Source organism: Athene cunicularia, assembly GCF_003259725.1.
Source record: "Athene cunicularia isolate RWA chromosome 5 unlocalized genomic scaffold, athCun1 chr5_part1, whole genome shotgun sequence".
NCBI classification, from domain to species: Eukaryota; Metazoa; Chordata; class Aves; order Strigiformes; family Strigidae; genus Athene; species Athene cunicularia.
In genome coordinates this window covers 38,134,354-38,154,540 of record NW_020799101.1, presented here as the reverse complement: position 1 = coordinate 38,154,540, position 20,187 = coordinate 38,134,354, and the positions used below count along the sequence as shown (strand labels likewise).

Below are 20,187 nucleotides of genomic sequence, written 5' to 3'. Positions count from 1 at the left end.
GCCCACCCCCGGTGGGGTCACAAAGGCTTAAAGCAGGGGTGGGGAACGGCCAACCCATGGCAAGCACCACACCTCCTTTTCACATAGCCCCTTCCCTTCGATGCCCTTCTCGTACTCAAGCCCCCCCCCCCTCCACCTGCCCTGGCACGCTAGTATATTTGGTGCTAGTATGGTTGGGGCCCACTTTAACTAGGCAGTTATTCTCTTAAAGACACTTTCTTAACCCAACGGCCCTCTTTAGGGCCATGACAGGACTGAAGTTTGTTCCTTCAAGTGGTGGCCCTGGACCTGTAAACAAAAATATATCGTGACTGAGCACAGACAAACAACGGGGGAGGTGAGGAGAATTGTAAAAACTTTGCATCTAATTTTAATGTAAAAATGGGCATCAATTTCAGAATTAGCATGTTAAAATACCATAAAATGGGCCATTTGAGCAAGAAGAGTGTTGATGCTATCATTTTAAATTCATACAGAATTATTGCAATAAAGATAATAGGAGTGTGTGCATTAATAGATTAATTTATTTTCTCTTCTCTAAATTTGAAGACCCTTCAAGAGAAAAATCTAAATAAATATTTGATGCAGACTAGTGCTTTAAATCTTGAATTAATTCTTGGTGGCCTGTGGCCACAAAAGGTATTTAAAGGGGGTCTGTGGTGAAGGAAAGCTTGAGAACCGCTGGCTTACATGGTCATTCATTTTCAGTCTTTTCATTATTGACTTTGGCTGTAGGAGCAGGTTAAGTGAGCATTCAGCCAGTGCTGGAATTCTGCTGACTGCAGGTGATAGGACTCCGCATCTGATTTCTTTAGCTCTTTTATCAGTGAAAAATACCAGAGCAGCTCCTTTTGTGCATTCCCAGAGACAGGGTAGTCTCATAACTGGAGTTATTGTCACTACAGCCTTGTTCTAAAATTTCAGTGTTTCTGGTCAGAATCTACTCCATCTTTTCTATTAATCTGTAGCTTGTGAGCAGTTGAACACCAATGCTGGTACTGTAGGTGTGAAACCTTATTTGTTGTGTAAATCCTTGAAGTTCAGAGCTACCCAGAAGATGTACTCACAGTAACAGACAAATAAGTTCTTTTTGTGTTCTGGACTGGAAAGGGCCTTTTCTCCTTTAGGAATATTTTCCTGGTCAATTTTCTATCTTATTTTTCATTCATCTTTTGTTTATGGAATGCTGGTGAAAAGAGTAGAGGCCTTGTTATTACACTGTCTGAGGATTTGGATATATTGCCTGTACTGCATAGGGCAGTTGACAATGTAATCCGTATATGTAGTCAACTCCTTGCTCATAGGTTTGATTGACTTACAGAAGTAAGACAGACTTAAAAATCATGTCAAAAAAGATAGAACTCAGTAAAAAAAAAAAAAAGTCTTCAGCTGCGAGCAGCAGAGTTCATATTAACAGTTTTGTGACAAGGTCTTGTGCTATAGGCTTATACTTAGGAAAGACATTTGATTGGAATAAATATTGTACTTAAGTGGAATCTAATCTGTTCCCTTCACTTGTATGACTACGTAATTTCATTTCAAAACAGTGGACAGCTTTATGTATACAATCGATAACTACAAAACCCGGTAACGTAATACAGTACTCTGAATTAATACCTACATCAAGTAAGTCCATTACAGACCTAACTTCCTTTCTGCTAGATTAAGTACGGGAACCATGTCACATTTGGCATTTCAAATGCAGGAAAGTATTACATTTCAGTGTCTTTCTGCTTAAATCCTTGTATTTGTCCTCTAAAACTTAAAAATTTATTTGACTGTAATTGGTAATGACCAAAACGTCAGAGTAGCATCAATGGTAACTCAGCCAGTGGCCTACCACTACTGTCAATTTGGCTATGTCAGTATGTGGGTTTCTGTGCTACATTAGTCAGTATTGGATGGGATCTTTTGGCCATCTGTGAGCATAAACTGTGTTTAGTGTGCAGTTGTACAGGGTATGTTTTTCTCACCACTTTTGCTCCAGATGCAATTTATATGATGAATTAAGATATCTGCATCTGTAGATTTTACTGTACAACGCCAAGTAGCCACCAGTTACTGTGGCAGCCTGTTTAGTATAGCTGTGAGTGCATGGGAATGGAAAATGATGATTCTGTTATTTCATACAGTTTCTGTAATACAAATGCAGTATGCATTAATCAAAAAACGTTTTTCTTGTTGCTAGCTCTGCATACTCAGTATGTGGTCTTACCCATCTGTTATTCACACTATTGTCAGTAGTGTCAGAATTGGTTAACAGATCTCTTGTGGTGAACGAATCTACAAAGCTTGTAGAGGTGTGGAAGAATAAGCGTGATTTGGGCAGGACTAAAAGATTGGTAGTGACAGTTGAATAAGAAACGTTCAAATAAGGGAGCAGATGCATTTTGTGTTGAATTTTAGCTATGTCACATGAAGTACTGTGTAGTGAAGTCAGTGAAGATTAGACTGTGGGTTTTCTTTTCTGGAATCTTGTACTGTCATTGAGGGCAGGAAATTAAGGTTTAGCCTTAAGGGAGCATCAGTGTTATAAGGGTTTAAGTGTGTTAAGAGGATGCTATTTTAAGTGTGTCATTCACCACCATTTGTTCAAATTCATCACCTTTCACAGTGAGTACTTCATACAGGTTTTATGATACTGCAAGATCTGTTTTACCTCATGCTATTTGGCAGTGAAAGATTGTCATAAGGGACTACTGCTTTCATTTGTATTGCTTTGGAGTGAAAATTGGTCCTTCCTCCTAGGATAAGGGCGAGGTTGGGCAACAAGGACCTTCAGCTGATGTACAGGCTGTGTAGCTGCTAAATGTTGACATCTTCTTTTCTTCTTTCCCTAGTCTTGGAGATCGACTTCTCAGAGCTTGTTCTGGAAGAAATCATTGGCATAGGGGGCTTCGGAAAAGTGTATCGAGCTGTGTGGATAGGAGATGAGGTTGCTGTCAAGGCAGCTCGCTATGACCCTGATGAGGACATCAGCCAGACCATTGAGAATGTTCGCCAAGAGGCCAAGCTCTTTGCAATGTTAAAGCATCCCAACATCATTGCCCTCAGGGGTGTGTGTTTGAAGGAACCTAATCTTTGCTTGATCATGGAGTTTGCCCGTGGAGGATCGCTAAATAGGGTGTTGTCTGGTAAAAGGATACCTCCTGACATACTAGTGAACTGGGCAGTGCAGATTGCGAGGGGAATGAACTACCTGCATGAGGAAGCGATTGTTCCCATAATTCACCGTGACCTGAAGTCCAGCAACAGTAAGTGCTACACAGCAAACAGCCAGGGTGCTGGGGTATGGTTTTGGAAATAAATGGTATACAGAAAAGTGAGGAGTAATGTTAACTTAGTGATCCATTCTTGTGAACCACTGTATCCTCTAATTCAATCCCAGAGGGGCTTATTGTGCTACAGACCACAGGAAACATGTAAATGCTTTCACTTTGTAAAAGCAACTTAAAAGGTTGGATGTAAAAGCAACTGTAACTGGAGCATGCCTCTCCCGTAGTTCATATATGCATACATATATATACACACAGTGTCTCAGTTTTATTGGCATTTCAGCAGACTTCTCAGTGTTGGAAAGTCTTGTGGAACTTAAAATGTGTATTTTTCCTTCCACTTTTTTTGAAGGATAAAGGCTCCTTTGGAAAGATAAATGCTCCTAAGCTTTTATTTTATTTGCTAGATTTTGCTGTATAGATGAGCTGTAAGCTTGTTTTCCTTATGGGAGATTTAACCCATCCATGCTGAATTGAATCTTCTCTCTGTCCCTCATAGAGCTGGTGTTGACAGAAACATTAACTCAGGTAAATGAAATGTCCCGGTGGGTGCCCTTGTCCACCTAGGACTTCATCTGATGTTTGTGGTGCTTCACATGGGATGCAGCTGACCCATTAGAGCATGGGGACTAAACTTTTATAGTTAAGATTTTGGAAATCATGGTGAATAGCTACCCTGTAATACTAATAGCATTATTGTCTGCCACTTGGGTATTGGTTTTGTAGTGTGTCTGTTTTCCCAAACTGAAAATTGCCTCGAAGTCAAATGCATGCATAGAATGTTACTTACGAGTGTGGGAGCAAACTGCTTCAGTGGTTTAAAGATCATCATCTCCTTTCCTGATACCTGCATGCAGCTGTTCAGCCTTTCTCCCCACTTGTTGATGTCTAGATGGCAAGAGCAAACACATACCTGCATGTTGGCTGCCATGGTTTAGGTAGGTGTGTTAGTATGAACTCATTTTCATTTATGGCTTGAGTTAATAAGCGCAGTGAACTGGGTGACTGGGATGCAGGCAAATGTTCTCTTCTGCTTGGAGGGCAGTAATGTCTAGCAAAGAGGTCTGACAGTTTAAAATTTTAATATCTTAAATAGATTCACTCATAGAGCTAGTGTTAACCATTACAATGCTGTAAACTTCCAAGCCTTGCAATCTTCCTTTCTTTTTTGACCTCATATCTTGTGGCAGTGAATTTACATTGTTTGTTGTGAAGGAAAAAAAATACTAACTTGTTAGTGAGTTCAAAAATAGGAACTATGAGAACTTTCAAATTAGTTTCTAAAAATTGTAGTTGAAGTTATCATTTTTGTTAGGGTAAGGCAACCTTAATGTTTTCCTAATATCCTAATAATTTTCTAATATAAATATTTCCTGATATCTAAACCCTTACAGATGGCAGTAGATATGGGCATATTGATAAATGCTGTAAAATGAAGATTTGATTTTCTTGGTTAATGGATGATTGGCTGCATCTGTGAATAAGAAATAGTTGCCTTTGATTGTTGGGCCTTTACTCCACACCTAAGAAAATATTTAATTCTTTTGCTAACAGGTTATTAAGACTTTATTGCTATCTGAACACTTTTGATGTTTAGAATGGAAGATATTTCTAAGATAAAAAGCTGTTAGCCCTTGATGTTTCACGGTTTTATTCAGGCTAGAGACTGCTAGTTGAAAAAGGATATGTATCAACCAGAGAACTAACCCAACTAGAGGGACACCAGTGCATGATGTCACCAACCACACACAGATATGGATGCTAGAAAACATCCGTACTGTCAGCAGCAAGAATAAATGTCTCTTGTCACAGTGCTTCAGCAGTACATAATTGTGCTGCGCTGTAAATTGTCAGTGAGTAGTTGAGGGTTTTGCTACGTGTATTACTAGAATTTTCCTCATTTGTGAGGAAACAATAGTAAAGGAAGAGGAAGGATGAGTGGGAATGCCTGTGGAAGGATTCAAAGATCCTGTGTTTGGAGGGGAAAGCTGGAGAATTTACATGTTGGTTCTGACCAAAGGTACCATCAGATCTAGTACAGAAATGATGGATATAGGAAAATTCTAGCTCAGCTAAGTCTGCAGAAAGCAGTATTACATTTTGGAAACTAAATAAATGTAGGAGCTGGTACTGGACGCAAGAACTTGAGATATTTTAGTGAAAATTCATTTTTTTGGTAACCTTTCACATAAGATGAATTAGTAACCTCAGGTATGGGCTTGACATATTACAATAGCTGTTTAGTTTGGCAATATAGACTTCTTCATGCTGTGCTGTGTAGTGGAAGAGAAATTTTTTTAAATGCATCCTATTTTAAACATTTGAAGATACTTGTTCTTTTCTGAGTGTATCTATAAAGCAAGTACCATAAATACTAGATTATGACAACTGTGGAGTTTTTTTGGTGGAGAGGGAGTTTTGGTCTTTCCTGGATTTTTTTGCTATGGGTTTTCCCCCCTCCCAAAACCAAGTATTGTATCTATACATGCAGGTAGACTTCACTCATGGTTATCTGTAGGATAAACAACTTTGGACTGCCTAAGTTGTGTCTTTCCTGAGTATGCTGACATTGCATTGCTGAAATCCCTTTTCCATTATATGTAATAAGCATCTTGGATATTTCTCCACTCTGTTTTCTATGAAATGTTTTTTACGAGTTTTGTAAGGATTAGTGGACTAAGTATGTTATTGCATCCTGATTTATATAGGGCTTGTTTTTTCTGTGTTTTTCTGATATACTTAGTTTTCTCAATTACTGTGGATAATGGAGAACAGGTTACATTGGTAGCTTTGTGCCAACAGAATTACAAGCTTGTCGTACTTTCTTTGCACAAGTTACCACCCACCAACTAATAGGCAGTAACATGTCTCCGGAGAAGGAACAGCTTCTGCTTGCAAGAACTTGGAAAAGGTTCTTGCAGACACATTTCTTTCATGTACTGAACATCTACAAGTACTGCAGAGCCATCATGGGAGCATCAGCTGTATTGATCTACTGATTGGTACTGCCTACATTTAGTAATAGGTAGTGATTCTCATATATCTCTTGCCTTCAAGCACCATCTGGGACCTGCATTATCCATCTGAAGCTGCAGGTTGAGTTAATTTGGGAGTTAGGGAACAAGATGGAGGAGTGGGAATGAACAGAGTTGCCTTATTTAAAATCAAATTTTCTACTAGAACAGAAGACATTCAGAGAATGCCTTGCTTCCAGATGTCTGCCTATATTTAGGAAGATACAGAATGCATGAGGACAGTACTTCATTATGAACCTTTTAAGAAGGTCGTGTTTGAACAGTAAAATAAGTCAAGTAGGCATCTTGATACATATCTGAGAAATTAGTCCATTATATAAGGGTTTGGAAAAAAAAATAATCTTTTAACCTAAATTCTTTCAGCTTTGTGGACTTGAGTGGTAGGTACCAAAACAATGCTCAGAATAGTTCTCAAAGTTTCTGATGGCATAGTAAATAACATAGTTTTGATTGCTTTGGGATGTAACTTCATCTTGTATAGGGACTGAGCTTCAGGGGATTATCTGAAGATTCCAGGAAGTGTCTGGTTTTGATATTCTCCTTGTCAAAAAGCATTCTGCAAACCAATTGTTTGTGTTCCTTCTTTTAACCAAAAAGGTGGACTTTTTTCCTGTTCCATCATTTTTCTTCACTTTTTTTTTCTCCTTTTCGTTATCATAACTTTAGGTTTAATGCTAATATATTTAGAGTGTAGAAGTGCCCTGTTCAGTTGAAGTACTGTGGTTGTTTGAGGCAGATATTTATTGTAAAACTTGGAGGTTCTCAGGACTGCCTGTTTCATTGCTTTGAGGATGCTGTCAGGAAATGAGTATGTAAAGATCGTTACAGAACAAATTGCACACCTGTGATTTATTTTTAGAGACCCTGAAATTCTTTTGCTGAGTGTAAGTTCAGTTGGCAGTGAGTCTGGTAGGTGAGTGTTCCCACTGGCATTACCAACTCACATGTTAGTCATCTAATTGTGCAAGGGAACAGCGATAACCCAGGAAATCTATTTTGTTCTGCTGTGTGAGGGGATTTCTCTTTTTTTGGCATTTGATTCAAGAGAATCTATTTATTTCATGTGAAAATTAATCACCTTAACCTGACAGAATCCTCTCTGGCTTCTTTTTCTTCTCTTAGTCTGGCAATATTGCTAACCTTTCCCTCTTCACCTGCATGTTGGTGCTTCACTGAGCAGAATTGCTCAATTCTGTGTTACAGAATTGGTAGTAGGCCCCTCCCAATGTGAAGGCTCCTGAATAACCTAAAAGCTGAGCTACAGAAAAAAAAAGCAACTAGGAAAGCCTACTGAAGCCAACATTGCTGTGTTGTGTGGAGCTCTTAGTTTCTTTTTCTCTTATCTGTGACTTGAGTCACATTTCTGGCCAGAGATAGGGGCTTGGCATATAATGCTTAGGATCAAAAAGGGCAGTCCTGTTGGTTTTAGTGAAGTATTGTAAATAATGAGGCTGGTCTTGTTTGTTTCTATTTGTCTGTCAATGTTAGATATGCCAGGATTGCTATAGGAATAATGCCAGTTAACTAATGCTGCAGAGAACTAGCAAAAACATATTTGCTCCTTTTTTTTGTCTGGCTCAGCAAAATACGTTTGTTATTTGCACTACACTGAAAGATTTTGCTGAGGGTGTTCATGCCAGTTTGCAAAGTGCTTTATAAAAGTCGCCATGTCTGTGTTCCACAAAGTGGCACAGAAGATTAGCAGCAAAGTGACATGGCCAAGGTCAAAGAAAGAGGTAAGGACAGAGCTCAGAATAAACAACAACAATTCTGATTCGGTCAAGTCAGTAGTTCTTTTCTAGTTCTTTGAAGGCGTTCACCTCTCCCACTTTTTGGAGCACCATGGTAAGGTTGTGGTATCCCGAGATTCAAAGCTCTGGCTTTCTAAAGAATTCCAAACTCTGCTGTAGCTTTGCTTATTTATTTTATGCAGTTGTTTAAGCCTTTTTCTGTTCATAAAGAAGCTAGTAGAGCTGACTTTCACATGGTCTCTGAACAGTTGTTCCTAGGATTGACAGTGTTCCTTGTTTGTTTTGGTTTTTTTTTTTTTAAAGTACAGGCAGAATTTTGAAGCAGGGATTCCTTGTGACTAGTTCAAACCCAACCTAAGGACAACAGGACTTGAATCTTACATATCAGTCTTTATAACGTGATTTATTATATCATTCTTTGTTAAAGTATTCACATCCCAATGCATTCATAATGGCCAATCTTCTGTTGGTTCTTCTCAGAGAAGGGCAAGTACTTAATGTAAACCTCTTCCTCTGTCTGGTGGTGTCGTAGAGGAGAGCTCTTCCAGGGTCTGCTTAAAGTATGTTAGCAGAGCAGTTTGAAAGTCTGCACTATTATTGCTGCTTCTGGTACTTAAGTGTAATTTGCTGACTAACTCTCCAATGTTGTACCTTCTATCAGAATGGATTTCCTTTGTCAGTGCAATTAAATGAGTGTGAGTAATGCTGCATGTAAAGTAGAGTGAAACTATTTCACTGGCATCTGAATGCTTTACACTGAGTGAATAATTGATCTGGCCTTAGTTTGGCAGTCCCTTGCTCTGTAAGAGGAAAGTGATAAAAATGTCAGATGGGGGGGTGGGATGGGACACAGTACAACAACAGCTGGGAGATTAGTTTTATGCAGATGTTCTCTGATTTTGTTCACGGAGCACAATTCAGTAAACATCATTGGGTTTTTTAGGTTTAAATAGAGTGTACAGTACAAATCAAGCTTTTCAAATGCCTGAATATGGTCTTAAGGGTGATTAAAGATGACTTTTCAGGTTCTGCCCTTAAGCAATTATTTGGTTCTGTGGATATGCTATACAGTATTGCTAATGGTGCATAAATCCTAGCTCTGGTTACTCTGCTTATTTCTCTGTCTCCCCAGAGTATCAGCCTTTGTGCTGATATCCTGGTCACTTGTTTGTGGTTAAAAAAAAATTCCAAATAACTAATTTTTTGCATGTGGTAATATGATGATGAAATTCATGCCAGTGATATTACAACTTTTTGTTGAACAGAATGAAAAAAATCTTTTAATTGCATGTGTTATTAGTTCAGAAGATGTAAATTATGCCTGAAAGTGATGTTAACTTTTAAGCTGTTGAGACACCAGGAATTCATGGAAGTAGGGTGACAGTTTACTTCGGGTGTTTTGGGGTTTTTTCCTTAGCTTGTCTAAATTGGTGCAGCTGCTTTCCTCTCTGAGAGGTTTAACAGATGCCTTTATGTTGCAGTCTTATTTTTGGTATGTTTTAGTAGATTTCTGAGAGTTCCAAAATGAAAATACATCTCTTGTAAACTATGTGTTTTAGTTGAATATGAATTGATGTCTTCACTGTTAATTGCAAGTCAAAAATGGAGAGACTTCATGGAATAAGTTTGGTGTCTACAAGCACACTTTGATATTCTCCTGTCCACACCAAGTACCAAAAGGCAGTTTCACAAATGAAATCCCTTATCTTTGTAAACAAGAAGGGACTTTGTTCTTCTAATTTTTAAGATGTGAAATTGTGTGTATTACTTTTAAAAACCTAGCTAATATCCTTTTTGTGTCTTTGTGTCACTACATATATTTTTCTGCAGGATTCTTTCTGCTCCTAAGAAAAAAATGACCAAGAGTTACGAAACTAAGTACTTTCTCCACACTGTGCATATGGAACCATAGAAAGATCCAAGCAGACCTGAGCACCATCATGCATGAGGTGTGCCTAGGCATCTGTGTGCTGCTCCCATGAATTCACTGTCTGACCAGCTGTGACAGAGCTGGAATAAATCTGTATTTTTCAGAAATTTCTAAGTGGCAAGTCAAGACTGAGAACAGCCTTGTGGCATTTCCAGGAATCTAGAATAACTTTTTTCAGCTTCACTTTTTTTGGTGTTGTTCCCATATCAATAAACTTAATTTGAATTTTGAGAGATTTCAGTCAGCAGCTTCACTTCTGATTTTCTCATTAAACAATTCTTTTCAGAACTTCAGCATATCCAAAGAAAATTCACTCTCGAAGCATCAGAAGTTAAGCACAGTCTTGCTTTTTCAAGTGATGATTCATCACACAAGATGATTCCATAATTTTAAGTAATATCTCATTTTGAAGATGGTGCATATTCCCTTATGACAAGCCAAGGAAAGCTTTAAACTGTTGGAAAGAATACAGGATATAGCACGTGATTTTAAGTAGATGCTTTTTGCTATATGTCTACTTTCTGGTTCTAGGATAATTTCAGTTAGATTGGTGTGACTTTGATTTCCACAATGTTGCCAAAGTTGACTGACGTATCTGATAATTGCTTCTTAATTGTCCAACTGCTAATGGAAAGGTAAATTCAGCCTTCCTCAGGCCTGAACTTTTTCCATATATGAGAAAGAAATACTAACAGAACCTCATGCACTAAGAGGAGAAACTATCACAATTTGGAAGAATTTATAATTTATGTGGTTTCATCAGTGTTTCTTAAGATCAGGGAGAAAACGACTCACTTGTGTAATATTGAATCTTTGGGTCCCAGCCTGTAGAAGAGTTGTGGTGGTGGTAGTGGCAGCATGGTGCAGCATTGTTTAGGGTTCTCTTCAACAGAAATTAACTAGAGGAGACAGCCCTCCTATGAGCTCTTTGTGTTGCTACCACGCACAGCCCTTCCATTATGCTTTCTGAAAGCACTGTTACATTACTCATGTAGTAATACAGCATTTATAACACCATTTTTTATTTAAAACAAAAATACCCTCCCAAAGCACCAAACTTTATCTAATGCACATACAGGATTTCAGAGATTATTTAGAATCTCTATGTGCTTTGAATACTGTACTACTTAAGTCCTCAATGATTTTCAGAGCAACAAGCTCCTAGCTAGCTGTGCAACATCTTCCTCTGATGCTTCATCAAACAAGCTTCTGGAATTGGCTTTGGCTGTTGAGAAATGTTAAGATTGCTTTTTGTATTGGAACTAGAAGCCTTCATGGCTTCAACCTTGCTGTTTTATAGACTTACTGTTTAGATGAGTAGCAAATAATAGTCAGTGTGCCAATAGCTCCATTTACTAGTAACAGATGAATATTTCTGCCACTTTAAGATGTTGCTTATCGTAACAATTGTTATGTTTCAACTGGGGATTCCCGGGAGGTTCTTAGGGTACTATAAAGAAGTGCTAGTATGGATAATTGCTGTAAAGATGGTATGTAAGTGCAGTGGGATGTAGGTGAACCAGGCCATGTGGTCTACCTGCCACAAAAGTATTAACAGGATTTCCTACTGTTTCTCCTATTTGACTACGGATATAGGAAGAGATGTTCGAATAGTCTTTAGTTGCTTTTGACTTTGCATTATTCAAGGATTCTGAAAATAAAAACAATCCCATAACTTTAATTGAACTCTATATGCTTAATTCTGCTTGTTCAAGTGTTGTCAATCTTGCCCTTGGACTTAACTGATTTGTTTTTTCTTGTTTGATGTAATCAGTCAGTGTGTGGCTTTGATATAATTATGGTTGTCTGATAACTGGGGGATATTCCTAATGCTTCATCAGGGTTCTGTGTAGTCACTTAGACTCTTCGATCACAGAGTAAGCTGGGTCAGAAAACTAACAGGAATCGAACACATCAAAAATTGAACAGTTTTCTGATAGCTTTACTGCATGAGCTGTTACCTTGCATGGACTTTCATGTGCAAGAGTGCAGGACTACCTCTTAGCAGCTGGCAGATTGTTCTGCTCAGCTTAAAGTAAAACTTCAGTATTCAGAAAAGTCTGAATTTCACTGTTGTCAGCTGTAACTTGGTGTTGATTGTGCATCTCAGAGCCTTTTAACATTTTTTCTCATGTAAATAACACCCCTCTTACTTTCCTTAAGGTTTTTAAATTAAATCTGATTAAAAAAAAAAAACAACCCACAAACAGACCACCAAAAAAACCCCAGCTTCTGGTGTGGTTTGTGTTACTGCCTGTGAAACTTTTTTCTTCCTTACCTTCTAGATTGTGGCATACCATCCTATTCCAGGAATGAAGAGTAGTTGATGTTACTGACTGTTTCATAGAGATGTCTTAATTGAAGCCAAAGCAAACCAGTTCTGCACTACTTTTTTCATCATGAATTTCATGTTTCTGTTTGCCTAGAAGTGGCTTCTACTGAACCAGCATTATTATTAAATCTCTTTTCAGACAGTCTCTTGAACGACAGTTAATGAATGTGATTCTACTCTTCCCTTTCCTTTTCTGTTGTTGCCTACTACAGTTCTTGATTTGTTGCAAGCTTTCAAACTGATACGATTTGGCAAAGCACTGTGTTGGGTACAGATAATTTTTTTTTTTCTTGGAGCATTTAACTGATTCTGAAGAGTACAGTAATCCGTGCCTGAGCTAGAAGGTTGGTCTGATATAAGTAGTACGGTAGGATTTAGTCTGAAACCAGAGCTGAACAGCTTCATTTTTCCAGGAAATTCACCTGAGTGTTCTCCAGGAGCATTCAGAGTGTTTTGTACCAGATCACTAAAGCAATCAGACTTTTTTCATCTTGGCTAGGTGAAAGGATTGATTCTAAATATATCATGGCTCTGGAGGCCTTTCCTGTCACCTCCCCCATTATACATTAGCTCTTTAGAGTTACTGTGCTGCATGGCTTAAAATCCAAGAACTGCTGTGCTGTCACATCCATCACCTCCTCTAGGTTGATCGAAGAGGACAGTCAGCCAGCTTTATGGATTTGCTGAACCCTCACACGTACCCAGTAATTAAAAAGCTTTTGCTTCCAAGGCATGTATTTTTTTAAATGTGTTGTTGCTGAGTAGTTAGTAATAAAAGAAAGAAAATATTTGCTTATTACTAGACACAGTGTTTGTATTTGTTTTTCCTTCTAAGATGTGAAATTTTGAATGAGTCTTAAATTCTGTGCTCTACAGGATCTTATGCAACACTTAGCCTTCTGCACCACAAACAAATATTAGAATAAAGATGCAGTCCTACTGAAATGAACGCGAGTACCCGACAGAAGGTAGGTAAAGGCTGCATGCGGAAAGCCCGGGCTCAGTCCATGTGCAGATCTGTTAATCACTCCAAGTACTTTGAATGCAGGATCAAGAGCAGATTGCTCGTTATCTGGATACTTGTGAGGCAAAGCTGTGCAATCTGACTATGGAAGGTACAACTAAAATTGCAAATTAGATTTTGGCAAACTGCTACAATATCAGGTCTCATTTTGGAGCGAGTTTTTAAAATCCTTTCCCAAAAGCTTAGTTCTGTCCTCAAGGCAGTATGCCAGTGTACTGACAATAGGACTTAATAATTAAAAAAAAGGAACACCTGGCAAGTTCAGTCCCTTTGTCCCCTTTGCAATAAGGCTTTTTGTCTTATTAGGCAAACTGCAGACTTACTAGCAAGCTTCTGGCTCTCTGAGATCATGACTCTCAGACAAGGCAGCAGCATGAAGCAATATATTAAGGCTATCTTTTTATCTAACATCCGTTATTTACCACCACCACCATCCAAGCTGAAATGTATCTTGGGAAGGTTTGCTTTTTCCTGGCAGGGGAGAATGGGATTGGTACCATTGTAGTAAGTTCAGTGAAGCCATCTTCTATGGAAGAGCATTTTTCCTCAATCTGTGGATACTTTTGTGCTTCAGATAAGGACTGTTCAAAAACTACAGGACTATGATTAATATTTGCTATTACTATCGTATCTTCTAAATAAGAACCCTGAAGATTTTGGAATGTATTGTGTTTCTTCAGAGTACAGTGGAAGTTTTTATTCATTTTTCAGATACAAGCAAGTATAAAAAGTAGCAATTGGCTCATGCAAGAGATGAAAGATGCTTATCTCACTCTTCTGAATTAATCTCCATTTAAAAAAAAAAAATATCCACATTTGTGTGAATTTCACAGCCTCCCTAGGTGTTGCAGGTGTTTGGGCTGGAAATAAATCTAGAAGACAGTCAAAGGCATTTGGACAAAGTGAAGATTATACCTGGATTGTGGGGAGATGAGTACAAAAAATAGTGTAAACTGAAATTTGCTGTCCCAATTGTGAAATTTCAGGGTGTGTATGTCAGGGAAGAAATTCAAATTGAAGTGTAGTATTAACATTTTAGTGTTCATGGACCCTCTGGTTAGGAATGGAAGTTCTCCGAAAGTGCCTTCAGAGCTGTCCTAGCTCAGATAACTTTATTCTGTGGTATGAAAAACAAACCCTTATAAAACATACGGGCTTGAGTGAGGAGATTCTTTGTTCAAGACAAGGTTTCCTGTAACAGATTGGTTTGGTTTTGGACATGTTCTGCCATGGGTGGGTGGGAGAGTCTGGATCCTGTGATATTAATCAGATTTTTTTCCTCTCTGGCACACCTTCGGCTTCAGTAAGCCTTTAACAGACTTCTAAAACTTGTGTAAAGCAATTTTTTGATAAATTTGGAGTTGTTTGGAAATAGAAATATTCTGTTTCATTCAACTCTTGCACTCGAGACTTCTGCTGTATTGCTGGCAGGGAGAAGTTTAATAGTAGCACCTCCTCGTACAGGTCTGGATTACTCTTAAATCCTACCATGGAAAAGACTTCCAGCTTTTAGAACTGAAACCTTGCTCATGTTTTGTATTTAAGGGTCTCAGAGTGAAAAAGCATTGCTTTATGTAAAGGTTTTACTCTGTTCTTTTCTTTAAAACACTTGCACCTGGGATTTGATGGACTTGATATCTGATACATCTCCTTACATTACTTGAATTATCTATATGGAGGAAGTGGATGGGCTGATGCTTATCCACTGTCTGACAAAACTTTTGCCGCTTTGCTTTTTGGTAAGTGAAGCCACAGTAAGCTGTTCTGTTTGCAGGATGGAGGAAGAAATACAATGTGTCCAATATTCCCACCCACAATGAGTACTCAGCTGCAGCATGGTCTTTCACGCTCCAGCTATGACAGGGTAAGCATTAGTTCCCCTCTTTGTAGCTGCCTGTTGACTTCACTGCTGTTGAAAACAGTGATCGTACAGTAACAGGTGAGCAAATATCTATGCGAGAAAATGTCTGGTACTAGGCTGTTGTATCTATAGATGGTTGAGTTGTTCTGGAGTCATCTGCAAAAACACCCAACTGCAGCAAAAATGCACAGTATTATTCTGGAAAAGAAAAGATAAGGTAGGTAGTATCGTTCCACACGAGTTTGAGTTCCTTTGCCATTTTTCAGCCTTTGAGGTCTTAAGTTGCGGTCTCACTTCTTTTCAGTCTAACAAAATAAGAATATATGTGGTGAAGCATTGGGACTAAAGTAGAAATCTAGTTGAGAGTCCAGATAAAAATGTGGGAGACAGAAAGAAACTTCACTAAGTCTGTGCAGATAGGAGGATGGCTACTTAATGATTTAAATATTAGAATTAAATATTTCTACACCAAGTGAAATAAATAGGATAAATACATCATCTTTGTTATAGTCTTCCTCTTGTCACTGGCACCCACCCATCGCTCTTGCAGCCATCTAGGTCTTGAACTGTATAAGCAGCTGATGTGGCGCTAAGGAGACAGAGTTCAACAGACTGAGTAGAGGCTCTTGGGAATGGGTGTGAGTGGGATGTGCTTACAGGCTGGAGTTTTTCTTCACGTCTTACTACTGCTTTCCTCATTCCTGGACTCTTGGTTGGCAAAGCATTCAACCCGCAGCAGTGCTAATATTGGTGAAGGCTGAAACAGAACTACTGAGTGCACTGACACTTACAGGTATTCAGATTTTTCCACCGCCTTTGGGTTTTTCAGGCCTTCTCAACTCTACATCATCAAGTTGCTGTGTCTGGTAGTTTGCAGTCAGGGCCTCACCTGGGACCTCCACCACCCCCTCTGTCTCTAGGTCCAGGAGCTCCCTTTAAGCTCAGGCTAACTTGAAGTACCTTCATAATTAGATTTTCTTACATTTATGGCGAACAAGCTTTTGATACTTTCTTCAGATTGTTCTCCCAACCTCTTTCGAAGTACCACTATCCACCCTACCACACTAGAAACACTATTAATGGTAGGCATCTCTGTGAAGACTTGACAAAGCCTCAAAACATAACAGTAGGACTCATGAATTAATGTTGCTTTATCGCTAGGTAGTAGCCCTGTTGTTTCATGGCCTGTAATACTTAAATAAAAGAATGGCAGGTATTCTGGCACTAAAATACTGACTATTGTCTCAGTTGGAGAAAGGTTATATGGAAGTTAAATGTGCAGCCAGCAATCCTCCATCAAGTAAGAGATATATCCCAGTGTACCACAGACAACAAACCCAGCGTTTTAGCTTACAGTAGAGATCCTTGTCTTCTAGCTTGTTCCTTTCTGTATTTCGTGTATTCTTTCAGTTCTTTCAATGCACTCCATCCCTGTCTTAATTCTTTTTTATCTCTCCCTTCACTTAATGACTGTAACCATTTCCACCAGGCTTACTGTTCATTAGCTAAGATTTCTCTTCTTGTGCCAGGCTTACTGAGTAGCATCATGTGCAGGTAAACAGCTTGGCGTGAACTGTAAACTGGACCATGCAAGAGACTGTCTTAGATTTTTTTGCAATTTATTTCATGTTTCTTAATATACATACACTCTGGACTGGGAAAGGGAGCGTGAAGTTGCTGATGCAGCTGTTGTCATGAAATACGGCTGTGATAGACAGTTTGGTGGTTAACTATTGTGGTGGTATTGCAAGGTAATCTTGGTATTCTGTTGCTACCAATTTTGCCACTTAAGTCAGGAAGTTCTTTAGTTTCTTGGTGTGCTGTGTGCTAAATAAATTGGGAGTACAGCAGCAGAGTAGTTGAAGCTGTAGCCAGTATAGTAAAAAAATTTTGGTATGCCTGGCTGTTCATACTATTGTGTGCAGTAGACAGCATCCCCTTTCCTCTATCATCATATATGAAAATGGGCTATTTTTGCTGTGGGTGATCACACTGTAGTAGTTCTTCCCTGAATGTTTCTACTTCTGAAGTGATGAGTCAGCTTTTAGCACAAGCAAAGCAAAGGAGTTTTCTGTTCAGCACTACACTATGCAGATAAACCTAATCCTTTCTCTAGGCTGGGAAACCAGCAGGCGGCAACTATATGACTGTATTTTGCTGCTTTGTCACTTGACAGTGAGTTGAAATGAGGAACCACTTCCTACTATTCTTTGTCACTAGCAACTGGATCAGCATGGATTGAAGTGTTTATTTTTCCCTACTTGCTCTTGCCCACTGGAGACTAAGAATGTTGTCCTAACTGTCCTAAAGTGTAGCTGAAAACTAAAATAACCCTCCCAAAGAAACAAGCAAAAAAAAATAAAATCTGACAGTGTTACTGCCTTCAGGGGAAGTTTGTGTTTATGGGAGGAGGTTAGAACATGTTTTCTGGCTCTGTTGGTGTGATCAGAACAGAGGATTAAAACAGCAGCTGTTAATTTTGTTGCAAAAAAAAAATGTTTTCTTTGTTACCCTTGTGAAAACTTCCCTTGTATGAAAGTAATCTACTTCCTTTAAACTCTTTTCACACACACTGCAGGTAGTATGGTGCTGGATGAAAAATGGGAGATGCATTACTGAGGTTTTATTAAGTGACCAACTTAAAACCTAAGTAAAGCTTTATCATGTTTGTTTTAGTGATCGGATTGAAAGATTCAGTGCAGATGGTTTATCCATTTGTAGGGTAGTGGAGTGTGTGTTTGGAAGAACAGTGGATGGGATTGAGAAGAAAACTAAAGAAGAGAGGTAGAAATATGTATATTCTGGCAGAAGGAAAGAGATCCAGACCAATTAGCGCTTCTGTGATAACTGGAAAGAGGAAAAAACAGCTTGTATTAGAAATAAGTTGGGTTAAGCAAAATGAAAAAGACATAAACAATGCAGTTATTTGCATTGAAGCGCCATAATAAGTTGATAATATTCCAAAAATAAAGTTTGCTCAGCAGTTTTGAACTTCATGCTGCAATGGCTAAGAAGCAGGAGTGAAGAGGATATTAGATGTGACTTACCCAGCCCTCTTAGGGTTTATTAAAATGTAGGTACAAGGAGATCAAAGGATATATATACAGCTTTATACCCCCTGTCTTTACCTTGCCATGGTATATTTGTGTATCTCATGTCTTTCTGGTACATGCATGAGTAGCAAATACAGCTGTTTAATATCTGGAAATGAGGTCTTCCTTGTAGTAAGGCTTTGTGTCTTCTACAAAATGTTTGCCACTGATTTTCATTAAGGTAAGTGGTGCAAGATGCAATAAATTATGACCTCCAGCTGCCTTTGTGGTTCAAGGGACAGTTTTATTTAATACTGATTTAACAGTAGTACCAGTCTGACTTGCATTAGCTGTCCTACTAATAGAACAATCTATTTCTGAAAACTTAAATTAAAAAATTCAGAACACTTAGATAATCTTGCAACTATGAGTAAACTGGCTTTTACCAGATGGCTCTCTAACATCTGGTGTGTTGGGGAGCTTCTCTGATTAAAATTGCTTACTTATACCACAGAGATTATAGATTATGTGGTTTGAGTTTGGGCATTTAGCACAGATGTGACTCTAGTCAAGACAGACTCCTGTAGAGTGTAGTTCAGACCATGTATATTTGACTTAGGCTCAGAATCCCCTTCTGGAGAGGCTTTGTCTTTTCTGCCTGTGTTTGGAGCCTAAGAAGACTGCCTTCTGAGATGCTGTGAATTTGTTTCAGCCAAGCCAGCTTTTAATGATCCATGAGGGTGAAGCAGGGGGAAGAAATTAATCTTTTGAACATGTGAGACTGTGGTAGGTGTGCAGTCTACTTCATGCATGCAAGATGGAATTTCATCTCTATAGAAATGTTTAGCACTTGCTTTCAGGGCAGCCCTTCTGTAGTTTTATCTTACAGTTTATGGCAGAATTGAAACTTCGCTAGCATTTAATCGGTTAATTTTTTAAACTTCAGTCTGTATTCTGTCAGAATTCATTTGATCATCTGTTTTGCCTACTTGGAACTAACCAGTGGTTTTGTGTACTAGTCGCAGGATGTCCGCAGTAACAAAATCTTATAGCTGCAGTTTTCAGTGTTTTCACTGCAGTGATTTCTCCTTCTGAAGGGTACAGGATAATCCTAGATACATATAGTCCCAATCCTAAACATGCTAGTGAAAGTTCATGAGTTGCTTGTGAAAGTTTAATGTTCTAACATGAAGGTCCATCTTTGGAACCATTCTTAAAGGTCTCATTAGACCAATAGCAGCGTTAATTCTGTCTTTCTATTAAATAATCCTGTGCTGTAGCGCCCCACAGAGCAGGCATCTTTGTAATGACTTTTGATGACAAGACAGAACTGAAGATCCAGTAGTAGCAACTATATGAAGGCTGAAGGTTATAATGGTATCTTGGAAATCTTAATCAAATTGCTTTTTGCCTTGCTTTGAATACTAAGGCAGATGTTTTTGTCTTTCTAGTAAAGCATAATAATGTGGAAAGGGGTGAAGCAGGAGGAAGAGCCTACTCTGTCAGATACTATTGTGTCAGACCTCACAGAAACAGGCTTACTGAAGTGTATGACTATTTTGTACAAATCTTTGTTTAAACAAAAGCATCTGAGTTGGGCCTGGCTCTAGAAAAAACCCTTATTCTTCTTGATGTCACTGGTATACACTGTGATTCATGAAACAGAATCATCCTCTTTGGGGTCTGTTATCACTGGGATCTGTGTACTTCTAAAGACTGGATTACTTTCAGTAAGACTGATGCTGGATTCTATCAAAAGCCTGCTAGCTATTCTTATACATACAGAATGATACTTAAACTAGTGAATGTAAACTGGCTTCACCTGACCTCAAAGTTGATTTCCATTACTTCTAACTGGTAGAAAAGCTGCTAGTTCAAATTACAAACAAGGATAAAAGAATCTTGGGCACATGATCTGTTCTTCTCTACACCCCCCACTCCCCCCCC

The 20,187-nt window shown here is 38.6% G+C and overlaps 1 protein-coding gene across 3 annotated transcripts in view; it reads left to right on the top strand.

Annotated features, from left to right (window-relative positions):
* The first annotated feature begins 2,842 nt into the window (after window positions 1-2,842).
* MAP3K9 (mitogen-activated protein kinase kinase kinase 9) overlaps window positions 2,843-20,187 on the top strand; it is a 53,370-nt gene continuing 36,025 nt past the window's right edge. The window contains exon 1 of one of the 3 annotated variants that reach the window (XM_026849035.1): window positions 2,843-3,254. In XM_026849035.1, the coding sequence (XP_026704836.1) occupies window positions 3,023-3,254 (232 nt within the window). In that variant the 5' untranslated portion in view covers window positions 2,843-3,022. The remainder of the gene's footprint in view (window positions 3,255-20,187) is intronic. The other 2 variants (XR_003398468.1, XM_026849036.1) reach the window with 2 other exon arrangements.